The following is a 14271-nucleotide window of genomic DNA, read 5'->3' as shown; positions in this document are numbered from 1 at the left end:
TAATTATTGGCTAAATTGGCTGCCAATAAATAATTATTAATTTCAATATTAGTCATGATGGTGTCATCCATAAAAAGTGCTAGAACATCGAAGGCACGATGTATGGTTATAATAAATTAAAATCTTCGCTCAAAACACCCTAATATTTCTTTCTAGTCCTATTATGCGTAATAAAAAAAAAAAATTCAAATTTTTTATGTAAAAACCAAGCTTTTAAACATTTTCAAAACTTCACTATTTAGAAGTAGGCATTGTATTTTTAATTAAATATACTTCGAAATTGGACTCAAAAAATCATTATTAATAAATATTTTCAACTGTCCGTTTCAAAATTTACAAAAAACTTAGAACTGTTTTAAAAATTACTTCATATATTTTTATAAAAATTTGCATAGATTTTTAAATAGAATGGCGCGAGTTCAAAAATTTAAAGTCGCCGACCCAAAAAATCCGACATTCAGCGAAAAAACAAGAATGCTCCAAGGTCAACTTCAGCGAAGTTTAAAAGCACAGGATTTCAAATTCACAGCTTTCGTTGCTGCGGCGCGCAGTGAGGATTACAATCATACAATGAACCCCATCCCACCAGGATTTACTATGCAAGATGGAGAACTGGATATTGAAAAACTAAGAAATCTTATAAATCAGGTTCCAAAATTATCACAATTACACAAAATATTGGAAGAGCAACAATTCAGTCAAATAAACAGAGACATTATTAACCTAGTATTTTGGGTCATTCTTTATGCTCAAAATATACACCAAATATCAGTAGAAGAGTTTATGTCAAAGTTGCCACTGACTGATGAGAACAGATGTGATAGAAAACCAGCTCATGTATTTAGAGTCGTCGCTAGACGACAACCATGGTTTAATGAGATAGTCGCAACACATAATATTAGAACTTCAACTGGAATTTACTGCTCAAAATTTGAGGGAATTTTCAAGCTCTTAGTCCATGAGTTTAAAATAATGAACTCTGAATATTTGTTATTGAGGACTGATTTTGATCCTGCCTTTAGTTTGAGTGAACGAGTATGGGAAAATTCAGAATTCTTTACAGAATTTCGGTGTGTTGCCGTATGTTCCATTTTAGAGCATAATGAAAAGGTGGAGAAATATATATTAAACAACGCATACTCTTATCTAAAGATTTTTGACGAAAATCTGCTTTTGCTCAATTATTTGGTACTTTATGAAGACGAAACGAAAGCAATTAAAGGTGAAGATCCTGAGCAATCCTGGTGGAAAAGTAAGAGTCATGCTATCCTACTTGGTGTTTTAGCTTTACTGGGGGTATTAGTGGCTGTTAAAGCAACAAGGTCTATACGTACCGGTGAGCCGAAATTTAATTACTGATCTCAGTTCTGTTTTCTTTGGTCAACTTTAAACGGACTTAACTACAAAAGTGTCACGTTATCCCGAATTATATGAAGCGATTTTAATACTTGTAATTCATAATGATGTAGCAAGTACATATCTTATATCTTCTTAAATACAATATAGATTTATTATATTATAATTTATGAATGGAGTGAATTATTATAAAGAAAATATATTTTGGTGTTGAAATGTTATAAATGTAATGCACGTTATAGGAGTAAATAATAATATTTTAGTGTGGATAGCATAGCAAGACAGAAAATATTACTTTTTAAATGAATGTACCACCAAAACTTTTCAAAATAGTATTCACACTAAGGCCGTGTGCGAGTTCGAGTAAATTGAGGTAAAGTAAATTGAAATATCCTAGGGATTTTTTCACTGCACTTATGTAAATATTTATTTATTTATTTATTGCACTTTTTTTTTACTTTTGTTAAAAGTTTTCAATTTATTCATTTATTTATTAAACATTTTTCAAAATTTTCACAATTGTAACACCAAAATTACCTAATTTTTATCTAATTTACCATATTCGAAATTCTGGTAAATATCAAATGTTCGCTGTCATATCGACATAATTTACTATTTCCCTCAATTTACTATCAATTTACTCGAACTTGCACAAGGCCTAAGAATGACAATTTTGATTTGACTGTCTGCATAACATGCCGTCATAATCACGACTAAAATTCATAAGTTTATTTCCATAGCGTTGGGATATAGTAATATTGTAACCTAATGGAAATATGCTTTATGCTAAAGTCAAATTGATTTATAAATTGAAGGCACTATATCTTGTAAATTTAAAAAAAAAAATCTACAACGCTAAAAATCATTTAAAAAGGAATCAATTGATCTTAACAGAACTGAAGTACTAACCAAAGCTGAATAAATAATGATTCATAAAAATAATTATTTAAATGTATATAGGAATATTATTAATATGTTGAAAAATAATTGTGAGAATTTAAAACTAACCTATATTATATAGAAGGTAAAGTAAAAAAAATTTATATTTCTAAACAAAAGAAAAACCTACATACATTACTAAGTTAACATGTTCTTATAAACTAAAAAATCAAAATAAAATTCTGATACCTAAGAAAAAATATAGTTACAAGTGAATAAGTGACTTTTTTTTAATTCTATTTGTAAAATATTATTAATACAAGTATTCTTAAAAATAGATGTAAGACCCTTACACCCTAAGTATTACATCTAAGTGTAGGCTAAGCATGAGACGACTCGAATTAACTTAACGTTAATATGAATTATTCCAATGATACATCTGTGTGCGAAATAATTTTGACGTTCGATGAATATAGTTTGGAATGTGACCTTTATGGACTGAGCTTGGAACATATCTAATACAACCAACATAATTATGTACTATAGACCACAGTAATTAAACAATTAGAATAAGATAAGTTCCCTAATAGTAAGTTGGCAAATCAAATTCTATATTCAAATTTTTATTCAAAATTGCCTTTAAATAATTGTAGATATTGATATACCTTAACAATAGTTCAATATATCTTTGAAAATGAGTCATATTTTTTTCATTCCCGTGAATTACATTTTCAAAGTTAGTTTCTTTTCATAACCAAATGGTTGTTGTTAACGACATCTTTCAAATTCATAGGTATATGATTCATTTTCTATAATAATGTTATTCACGTCTTTTAAAACACTAAAATTACATATCTTATGTATTTGTTTCGATTCGAGCAAGTTTTGAGAGTAAATTATATAAAATGTCAATACCAAATCGTAGACTCGTTTTATGAGTATATCAAAGTTTTGAAAGATAATAATTTATCGTCAAAAGTGGAAGTCAATTTATTGATACTATCTTGTTCTGATATTCGTCGTTCAAAATCACAAGAATCTTTGACACTATATATCAACTAGTGGCAGCAAGCCACAAGCTGACTAGCGGAGACTACTGAACGCGACCAAGGACGACTAACGTCTGTAATGGTTTTATAAATTTATGTCACTTGTAATTTGGACAGAAGTTCTAAGTCCAACATAAGGCATATGTGTTTATATAAAGAACAGTTCATCTAACTAAAGTCGCTAAACTGCACTTGCTTCACAACTTTAATTGCATATTGACAATATCAACAATTTGCAAGAATTTGAAGAATAATAAACTTAACTTATAGGATTGAAATATAAGTATGAGTCACAGAGAAGTTAGTCTATTTCTAGGCTTATTAAGCACTATTAGAAGAGAAACCAATACCCCAGATGATTAAATTAAAACTTAATGTATCTTTTTAACGAAGTACTCGCATTTAAATTTGATGATCGTTTCAAATTAGTAAATGTTCCTAATAAAAGCAAATATTTTAAATTGTTTGCGTCCTTGGTAAGATGATGCTGTTATTAAAAATAAAGTTAATATGTTTACAGTAGCCGTCAGTAGTAATTTAGTATAATTAATACAATCCCAGCGATAGATATAGATGCTATGCGTTACCTAAATGCCTAACAAACTGCCATAATCTGTCTTTTTGTATGAATGTCAAAATTTATCTGTCGAACTTATCGCATAATTATTTTTTTCCACCATTTTAATAACTTAATTAATGTTAACCAGTTCTGTTTTCAACTCCACTTTCCATTCTCTTTTGCAATTTGATGAGTCACTTGAAAGGAAAAAGATACAAAATTTTAATTATTTTATTAATATATTATTGCCTCACTATATTATTAAAACTAAAATGGACAAACTGATTTGATTGATGAGTTGTTAAAAAATTTAAGATAAATTATATTTGGGTTATTGGTTTTGAAGCTGAAACTCTGAAACTTTCCATCTGAGTTCACAGCAATACTTCGATGTGTCCACAGAAAATTTTGCAGTTCCACGAAGTTGCCATATGCAAATTGTCCAACATGTTGCGGCATGTAACGCCCGTATGTGGACATGTGTTCAACAGGTTGCACATATGCCCCCCAAAATGAGCAATGTTTTTTTCCTGAAACATCTTCCATTATAATTGTTGACGTTGCTGTTGTTGTTGTTGTTATTGTTATTCTTATTATTATAAGACTGCACAACTCTTCGGAATGAAGCCGCGAGTGCATTAGTGTGAACAAGGCTTGAGGCGCCGTCTAAATTACCAACAACCGATTGCAATATAACAGGCTATATATCAATAACGCTGTCTTTCACCTTGCAACGGGCGCCAGAAGTTTTTGTATTTTTTTTCCCCTCTTACCTTAATCTTTGCTATCCTTTTTCTTATACGTATCTTTTTATTGAAACCCTTTTTTGCCATCCATTTTGTTATGCAGGCTAAATTTAAATACGAGGTGCAACAAGCGAAAGAAAAAATATCTAAAATCAAGAGATAAGCGTACTCCAAAATACAAAAATAAAAACAGAAAAATAAAAAATTAAAAGACACAAAAAGAAGAATTGTAGCCACAGAAGAAATATCACGAGAAATTCCCTGCAAACGATAAGCTCAGCATCTTCAATCTTGCCAGTCTGCTTATCGTGCCGTTGAGAAAGAAGCCACTTAAAAGGCGAACACTCGTACTTTGATGCTTGTAATGTCATGGATTTCTGAAATACTGGAAAAATTAACAAATGACTAAAAAAGTGAGACTAAAGGCATTGATAATAAAATTGGTGAAGACACAAAAAGAGCAGCGTGACTGTTCGGATAACGATAAAATGCTGGCTGGCATACAGGGGGAATACCTTTGCTGCCACATGCTTTCATTTATTTCTCTGAATTTTATAGATATTTCCTAGAATTTCGTTTAAATTTCTGAGAATTAAAAGCCAAGATAAATTTTAGTTAAACAGAAAAAAAACACATGGATGATTGTGCAGCAAGGAATTCCCTATGCCATAGCAGTTGATAATACAATGCGCTGGCATGTATTTTGTATTTATTGACTAGAACGCGAAAAAAAAACATAATATGAAAGAAGAGGTCTCAAGCGAATAATTTAGTAAAAAAAGTAATAACGAGGACTAATTTATTTTAATATACAAAGAAATAATGCTATAATTAATAATAACATATATACTGCAATTAATAATAACACTGAACTATAAACTTACAATTTAGTAACCAGAAGAACGAAGAGAGAGCCTACTGAAATGCATAAGTAAGAGAGAGCCTACTGAAATGCATGACAAATTATTTGTAAAGCAAAAATAAGACTCCTTTTATATAGTAAAATATAGCCTTTAGGAAAAACGTGAACTTTCATTTAGGGATACTTGATAACTACTTCCTTAGTATTACAATACGAATATTCATGGAAAAGATCATGTGTGCATGACTTTTACCAGATTATTGTAAATGCAAACATAGTTCTGATACCACACAAATATAGACCACACAAAGGATAATTTAATAAAGTTTTCCAAATGAAAATGGTTTGAGTTCATTATCGATACTAACAGAATGTAAACGTTGTACTTAGTATAGTAAAATGAGCAGGATCAATAACAAAATATTGCTATAGCTAATAGCTCATTTGTATTGTCGGTAAAATACATATACAACGATGAACAAGTTGATATAGATGAATTAAGTCATGATTGTATATGACTTATCAGACGTTAACGTGGTTTTAAAACGATTTTCCAGAGCTGCGTGAAGTCATCAAAGAGCAGCGTAAATCTTCATTCGAATTTAAGAAATTGAAGGATTTCTAAAACAACCACATACTGTATTTTGACCTAACACTTGACCCACCGAAAAGTGTGTGAACAGTTTGTTCCGAACAAATTATGATTACTAATAAAAAGTGGGATTTTTATATGATCTAAATACTAAGTATCAATTACTTAAAAGCCATTTATAAGCTAAACCCCAAAAAAATCTCGTTTGGATACGTCAAAAATAACACTTCCGAGACTTCATATATAAACAATTGCTTTCACCAAATGATATCGTTAGTAAATGTTTATTAAACAAATATTCTAACAAACTTGGTCCAAATGATGAGAAACCACATTTATATTAAAGTTTATTATTGATATCGAATTTACTGAAATAATATCTTAGAAATACATAAGGAATATATTTTGATAAATAATCCGTAGTCTATTGTCGAAAAATCCATCCAGTAATCAAGGAAGAGAAAATGAGGTACTTGTATGAATTAATATTCAATGAAAAAATTTATATAAACTATCAATAAAGATCGTCTTAAATTAAAGTGTAGTTATTTATGCCAGTAATATACTTCAATGAAAACAGTGGCGTAACTACAGGGAAGCGACTGAAAGCAACGCTTTCGGGCCTCCGAATTTAGGGGGCCTCATTATAAATTGATGCATTCATTATATATATTTATATGTTGGAATAACTTAAATTTTGGTTTTTGAACAAGGTTGCATTTGTAATTTCAAGAAAATCTTTAAAATTTCTTTGTGTTGATATTTAAGTGGAGCCAAGAAAAGAAAAGAGCAAAACGAACGAAAAGAAACATTAAAGAAATTACCAAAACTGGACAATTTTGTAAAAATAAATGAAAACAAAAGTGAAGAAGTAAACGATTTAAATGATGTCTTTGCTAATTTTGATACACAGAATAAATTGACACATTGTTCAAATACTGACACAGACTTCTGAACAGACTAATTCTTCCCACCACGAGAGAAGAAATACTGAACAGACTAATTCTTCCGACTACGAGAGATTACAATGGCCATTGCCGAAGGATCCTATTAAAGAAAATAGAAGTTTCAATGCTTCATACTTTGGTAATGCTATTCAAAGTTATTAGATTCAGTATATTGTAAACCGTGCTGGTTATTTTCTAATCAAACAAATCAATAGTGTTCTGGATTTCGGGATTGAAAAAATTTGTCAGGAAAAATTAAAATACATATAATACATCTATAAGAATTAGTATGCTAATTTCAATCAAATCAAATGGTGAACAGCTTCTGCTCCCGAAAAGTATGTGTGTAAAGTTTCATTCGAAGAGTTCAAAAGCTGAGAGAGTAGTTTGAACTGAAAAAGTATATATATACATATACTGATATATACTTATATATTTTGCCGTTTTCTTTAATGGGTTATGAAAATCTTGACTGTTTCGTATAAAGGGTATAAAAAGATGTTAGTAGGAGCCCCTTAGTTAGAATTTGCTTATGGGCCTAAAAAATGTAGTTACGCCACTGAATGGAAAGCATTTTTGTAGTCTTAAATATATAGTATGAAAAAAGATTGTGTTTGTATTACATCTCTGATATAGATCTCTGATATAGATAGTCAGATATTGAATTGTAAAACTTGAAAAGAATCAGAAGTTAATTGCTTGATTTGAGAAAAGTTAGAAGGTGGATTGTGAGATTTAGTGTGATATTTGCGAGCAAAAAATACAGCAAATATTCACTGATTTTCACTACCTGGAAAGATGACCAGAGAATGTTTCTAGAAAGATATTGTGCTTATGATTATAATTATTATGATTATGATCACGATATATATATATTCCTAAATCAGAGAAGTGCTCTTTTTAGAAAGTATGTATGAGATTAGAAGAGGATTGAGCTGCTTAAAAGTTTTGCTTAAACGCAAGAAGCTTGTATTCATTCAAAACAGTTTTGACTCCTACTGATGTAAAAAGTGACATTCTGAAGAACTTGATTAATATATCACACCATTTAGATATTTAAGTTAAGTGTAAGTTATAATTCAATTTGATCCCTCAGTTATAACAACAGTGAGCAAAAGTATTGCAACGACAGTCATCTCCAAAGAAAAGTGGCATGTTCATTGTGATTCGGTTAAGGATATCGTATATATAGAGATTAAATAGAGGTGCCAACATAGTAATTGGGGAACTTCTGGCATGAATTTGAAATATTGTTGTTTATGAACGTTTTCGTTTACATGAAACTTAATTTCAATGTGATGTTGTTGTTAGCTAGTTGTTGTAAGAATTTGTACTTTAGTTCCCTGAAGGTTACTGTACCGATGATTTTTTGAGCTGAGTGAACAGTTGCATTGTCTTGATGAAATATTTTTTTTTCTGTTAAATAGAAGAAATGTCACCAATTAGTTCTAAGGTTACAATAATAAGGATTATTGCTTTATTGACTTTGAGGTGATTTACATTTCATATTTTTTTTACTTCAGAGCCCACAAACCGGTTTACATTACTCCTTAGCCTCTTGCTTAAATCAAGATCTTGGTTGTAGACCCAAATCTCATTCATAGTAAAGAATCATGCATAAAATCGTTTTTGGTTATTGTTTGACAGTTTGAAGTTACTGATAAAAACGCTTTTAAATGCGGTTTTGTTATAAGCGAATGTGGTATCCATTATATACACAGTTTTTTGAAACCCAAAGCTAGACAAAAAATAATGCTTACTATGGTTAATAAAATACTTCTACTAAGTTTTTGGTCTATGTAGCATCTTCTAAACCCATATTGTTTTTTTGCAACGATTTTTGACACTAATGCATTTTTACGACTTCCTTCACATAAGTCGGTCACAAGTCTTGTACGATCACTTTTGTACAAACCAGCCCTTCTGTAATTCATTGTTTTTGAAGGACCAGGTTCTTTTAGCTCATTTAGAATTGCGGTAGGAATTTTCATGGTTTTTAAAGCATGGTTAAGAAAAGATTTATGTATTGCATGACATCAATTTTTCCCATTATTAAAAATTACACCACATTAACTTCAACAGGCTTGTAAGTAAAGAACGATCTAAATAAAAATGGACTATGATATTACGAAATATTGACGCAGTACTTTTGATAAATAGATGATACTAGTGAATTGTTTTGAACAGTCCAATGCGATAATCGCTTTTTATGAAATACTGTTTCACGTTCCGCTCCCTGTGATCCTGCTGGGATCCTACATATATAAAGCGTCGTTTGTAATTAATTTACATATTTTCTACTTCTTTTTTTCTTCTTGTTTTCTTAGTCCAATAATTCCACTTGTCAAGAGTTCAGATTTATTTTTCAATATATTTATTTATTAAATGTTAAATCAATTTATATTTTTAATAAATTTTTATTTATGTTATAATGCATTCAAAAAATTTATTTCAATTTAATTGCAGTATAATAAATACTATTTTATGCAAATCGAATAACGTAAACTATTCATATTTTTTTATTAATAATTTTATTCAAATTTTATGATAGCTGACAACGGTAAGGCAGTGCAATTTACATGTAAACCTGAAAGAACCGTACTTTATATAAAACAAGCAAACCACAAAAAAAAAAAACAAACAAATAAAAGGTGTTTAAAATTAAAAGTGAGTGATGCAGATTAGTTAGTGTTGTTACTCTTGACGCTTCAGTGCTTAAAGTTAATGTTTATTTTGCTAATGTGCTTATACTAAAGTGAATAAATTATAAATTGAATTTAATTTATATTACATATGAATTACATAGTAAATTACAAAAGTAGTTATAAATTTAAAATTAATAATGAATTTACTAGTGAATTAAAATTATTGTGTGGTTGTTTATGATAAGTTGAGGTAAGTTTGCAATTCTTTATAAATTTAAATTAGAAGTAATATTTTCTATAAGGACATTAATATTTGAAAATATCTATATATTAAAATAATATTAATAATTAAAAAAATGCACTTCACAAAAGCACGTTTCAGTTAAAAACAACAGTTACTGGTGAGCAAAAAATACAAAAACAATAAATTAAATATCACTCATTCTCCTGCAAGCAGCGCAGCCATTATACCTACCCCAATATAAACCACAAAATTAGAATAAATGCAAAGCTTTATTTATAATCGTACTGTCTAGCGACGCTTTGGTAATAATAAAAGAGAACAAAACTGAAAAACTACAAATAGCTCACCCCACACTTGACTATGTTTGCAAATAATTCTAAAACATAGAAAAATATTTATTTCTATGTTTTTAAAAATTATAGAATTGTAAACAACACCAGCAGAAAGTGAACATCAAGTATCTGGCAATATTATTTTAACCTACTTACTATATAAAAATGTTAGAAAAATTTTTAATTAATATTTCTAAAGTGCAGTAAATAAATTAATATCATTGTTAATTAAATTAATAATTTTTATAATAATTAAATTAAAAATTTTATTAAAAATTAATCATTTATTTAATAAATAAAATTTTAAGTCAAGGTTTTAATTTTGAACAAAATTTAATGTCATCATATTTAATAATAAATAAAGCAAGTACGGGAGCTGTTAATGATAAATAAAGGTAGTTTAATGTTTCCTATTTTTAAATTAATTTTTTAATATAGTGAATAGATTTGCGACAGCAGTATTTTAGTTTTATTATTATGTATTATTATTTGGTAGTCGGTGGACTGCCCGAAATCAGTCTGCCTGATAGCAGGGTGTAGCCTAGCTGCACTTAAAGCTGCAAAGCGTCAAAATCCACTGTGGACTCCAGTGCTGTAGTAGGACAGGTACATTCCGCTGATGTAATAGTCTTCTATTTAAAATAACGTTTTTTTTCAAAAAAATCGCATTAATTAAAACAAAATGTGTCGAAATTCCTCTTTCTCCATTTTAGATTTCAAATAGTCCATATTGATAATGTAATCTAAACACTAGCTTTAGCATTAGTGTTTAAGTTATAATAAAATTTAGTACAACCATCATTAGATATTTAAATAGCTCTCGTATATAATTTAATCTCGTAAGAATAATTTAATTTTGACATCCTAAAGGCATATTTTTGTAGACGTACACAAAATACAAAATTATATCAAAGTATTTTTTTCATTTTTTTGCAGGTGGTAAAAACAACTATCAAACAGGTTAGTGAATTTTTATTTCCTTATTTATAATATTTCTCATAATGTATGCAAATGATATATGTTTAAAATAAACCATTGCATACTTATTTAAAGTACATATTTGTAAAATGTATATAAAGTATAATTAATTAAAAAATGTGTTGCAATTCTATGGGTGTGGGTTCTACGCCCATGTGGTGCCTTTATCTACGGCCATAAATGGTAAAATTTCGTTAAAGGATCAACCATAGATTATTAATTTTTATGTTTCATTCTTTATTTTTAATTTATTGTCATTAATGTGTACAAAACAAGTATATATTTACACTTGAAAATATATATCTCTGTAAATCATTTTAATTCTATTAGCATATCATCCTTAATATAGATTATTTTTTCACTTAATATGTGACACTTGTAAGAACATTGAAATATGGTTGATTGTAGTTCTACCAACATTTTGCCTCAAACTTACCTATATTCATGGGAAAGTATTTTTAGTTTTGGAACTACACAATAATTAGATTTAAGTGACTCTAATCTCAAACTGCTATAATTTTTGTACCAGCAACAACACTGGGTCTATATTTTGTCTAATTTTATTTTTAATAACTTAATGTAGGATTTACATCTTACATTTTTGGAGAAATCTTGATTCGAGGTGGAGTTCATATATAATAGTATGAGCAGCAGTATTATTTGTACGAAACAAGGGAAGTGTCTGTTGTAAAATCAGTCAAATATTTTTTTATGTGAATAAATCTTTAATATTACAAACTACAACATATTATAACGAAATTGGAAGTATTGTAAAATGCAATGATGCAAAAAAGTGCATTTGCGATAGAAATGATTCGGAGAGTATTGGATATAACCATATAACAAAAACACAAAACTAATATATGATGATCCGCAGGTTCACATTCTTGGACTGTGCAACTCAACAACTTGTTGATCAGTAAAGAGCCGTAATTTCATGTTGGAGGTGGCTATATAAAGAATTCAAAATAAATTCGGAAATTTTTAAAGAAACCAATTTGAAGTAAAATATATTGATTTATGAAAGGTTGCTGTTTAATTGGACTAACCTTTATATTATTTCATAAGTCTATTCCCAGGAATGGGATTCAAACGCATATAGTTCAAATTTCGTGTTCCTTAAAATTATTTCAATTGAGCCACCTCTTTTGTTATTTTAAGGTTTTTCTTAGAAATTGGACTCAGCCGCAGATAGTTCAAAGTTGTGATTTTGCAGAAAGACAATGGAATGGCTTTTTTTGTTTTTGTTTTTTTTTTGCTTGCAGTAGATAGAAAGCATCGAAAGCCACAGTGTGAAACTAGAACCCAGTAAAACCACCTCTCAGGAATGAATAGAGACGATTTCCACAGCAATGTAGAAACTTTATTCTAGCAATGAGGAGAGAGAGATGAGATAGGCTCTCTGATGCGAATCGTAGAGTAACAGTAGCATGGCATGTTCCGTATTACGGAAAGAAAGACAGAAAAAAAAAATATAGAAGAAAAATTTCCAATACAACTAATGATGGGTAATACTCGTAACAGCTGTGTGGTCCGCCAAGTATTCATTTTATTAAAAATATTATAAAAAGAATTTTTGTTGTTGCAGTTTATAACTTTTCGAGACCTGTCTATTAAATACCACAGTTTCTATTAAAGTAAAAATAGTCACTAATGTAATATTGACGTTAAGATCAAGTTCAGTATATTAAATATATATATAAAATTCTTAGCTTAATTAATGTTGAATAAAGTAAGCTGTTAAAGTACATAAAGTATTGGCGCTAATCAATTTGAATGGATGTTCTTTAAATCGTCAAAAGATTTATATACAGATTTAATATAAAGAAAATAATTAATGTATATCAGGTATGATACGTTAAAGTGTGACCACCATGAAATCATAAATTTTTAAGCCGTTCTCTATTCACTAATATATTCCACTCTATGCTGCACCTACTCTAACCGATTCTCACTCCATACCTTCACTCTGCCCCCACACTTGAGCTTGGCTTGAATCTAGAAGTGAGGCGCCACTTAAGCAACTTTAAAGATTAAACCACAGTAATGCCGCCCATTTAAAGTGCTTAGCCGGGTATAATGCATGTGCTGCGTTATTGATTGTGCCGCATCATTACATTGACACACAGATACTGGCGCACACACACAAACGCATGCAATGTACATGGGTATGCGCTTTAAATTCATGCAGTTGAAATAGATAAGCGCACGGATTGTGCCTTGCAGCTGAGTGAATGCAAGCGCCGCTTGGATTCGTTGTTTTGGCTTAAAGCCTTTAAATTTTTTGGTTACAAGTTCATCACATTTTTTTGAACGGTTAAGCTTTTATTGATAAAATAAAAAATTTTTGATAAACCGAAATTTTTGCTTTAATTTGATTTGAAGTTAACTACTGCTGCATTTTAATAAAATTAAGTTAAGAACACAAATCTAAATTTATAAGTAAGATTGAATTAATTGAAATAAAATTGATAAATTGAATAAGATGAATTAAAATAAATTAGATAGTATGTAAAAAGTCAATAAGCAAACTTTAAACAGAAGTGATTAAAGTATGCATCAAATATTTATTTCTATTGTATCTACATCACAGGCCAGACAGGTGTATATGTTAGCGATATAGCTTAAATACTTTCAAAGTGTAGTTTCCATGTTAATATCGGTTATATTGGAACACTGGATTGTGGGAAGATATGGAGGCGGGTTGGACTTACCCTATTAACGTCTTCTATAGGCTGATACTTACTTGTCTAAATTTTTAAAATTGACATTTTTTTAATCATATATATGCATTTTTTAATCTGTTACCTGATTATTTTATCAAAACTATTCTTTAACCTTCAGTCGCGAATATAATATATATAGATTTATTTCTGTTTTATTTTTTCACAATGTGGATTATTATGAGTATATTGTTTGTTTAGAAATGCATTCCAATTCAATAAGTCATCTTAAGAATTTTGCATTATTCGGTAGTAGCTACTACTCATTTTCGCTATTGCCTGCAATACTGACAAAATCGATAAAGAAATGAATGGACGAACAAGTTCTTCTAATTGATCGTACGTACGACAGAACTTCT

General features: G+C 29.3%; 1 protein-coding gene and 1 long non-coding RNA gene across 2 annotated transcripts in view; both read left to right on the top strand.

Moving 5' to 3' along the window:
* The first annotated feature begins 408 nt into the window (after nucleotides 1–408).
* On the top strand, nucleotides 409–1359 carry LOC119675896. The gene has a single exon (XM_038087113.1). It carries the CDS (start codon nucleotides 409–411, stop codon nucleotides 1357–1359), a length of 951 nt encoding a protein of 316 aa, XP_037943041.1.
* Nucleotides 1360–9738: 8379 nt separating this feature from the next.
* The window catches only part of LOC119678512, a 141996-nt gene continuing 137463 nt past the window's right edge, over nucleotides 9739–14271 (top strand). The window contains exons 1-2 of the long non-coding RNA XR_005252338.1: nucleotides 9739–9885; nucleotides 11148–11171. This is a non-coding gene — a long non-coding RNA (uncharacterized LOC119678512). The remainder of the gene's footprint in view (nucleotides 9886–11147; nucleotides 11172–14271) is intronic.

This window comes from Teleopsis dalmanni, chromosome 2 (genome assembly GCF_002237135.1).
Source record: "Teleopsis dalmanni isolate 2A chromosome 2, ASM223713v2, whole genome shotgun sequence".
In the NCBI taxonomy this organism is placed as follows: domain Eukaryota; kingdom Metazoa; phylum Arthropoda; class Insecta; order Diptera; family Diopsidae; genus Teleopsis; species Teleopsis dalmanni.
Note: the sequence above shows the minus strand (reverse complement) of the source record. Positions and strands in the feature narration are given on the sequence as shown.

What these genes read in the sequence shown, in the direction of transcription:
- LOC119675896 (XM_038087113.1), top strand. Translation starts at nt 409, where the DNA reads ATGGCGCGAGTTCAAAAATTTAAAGTCGCCGACCCAAAAAATCCGACA.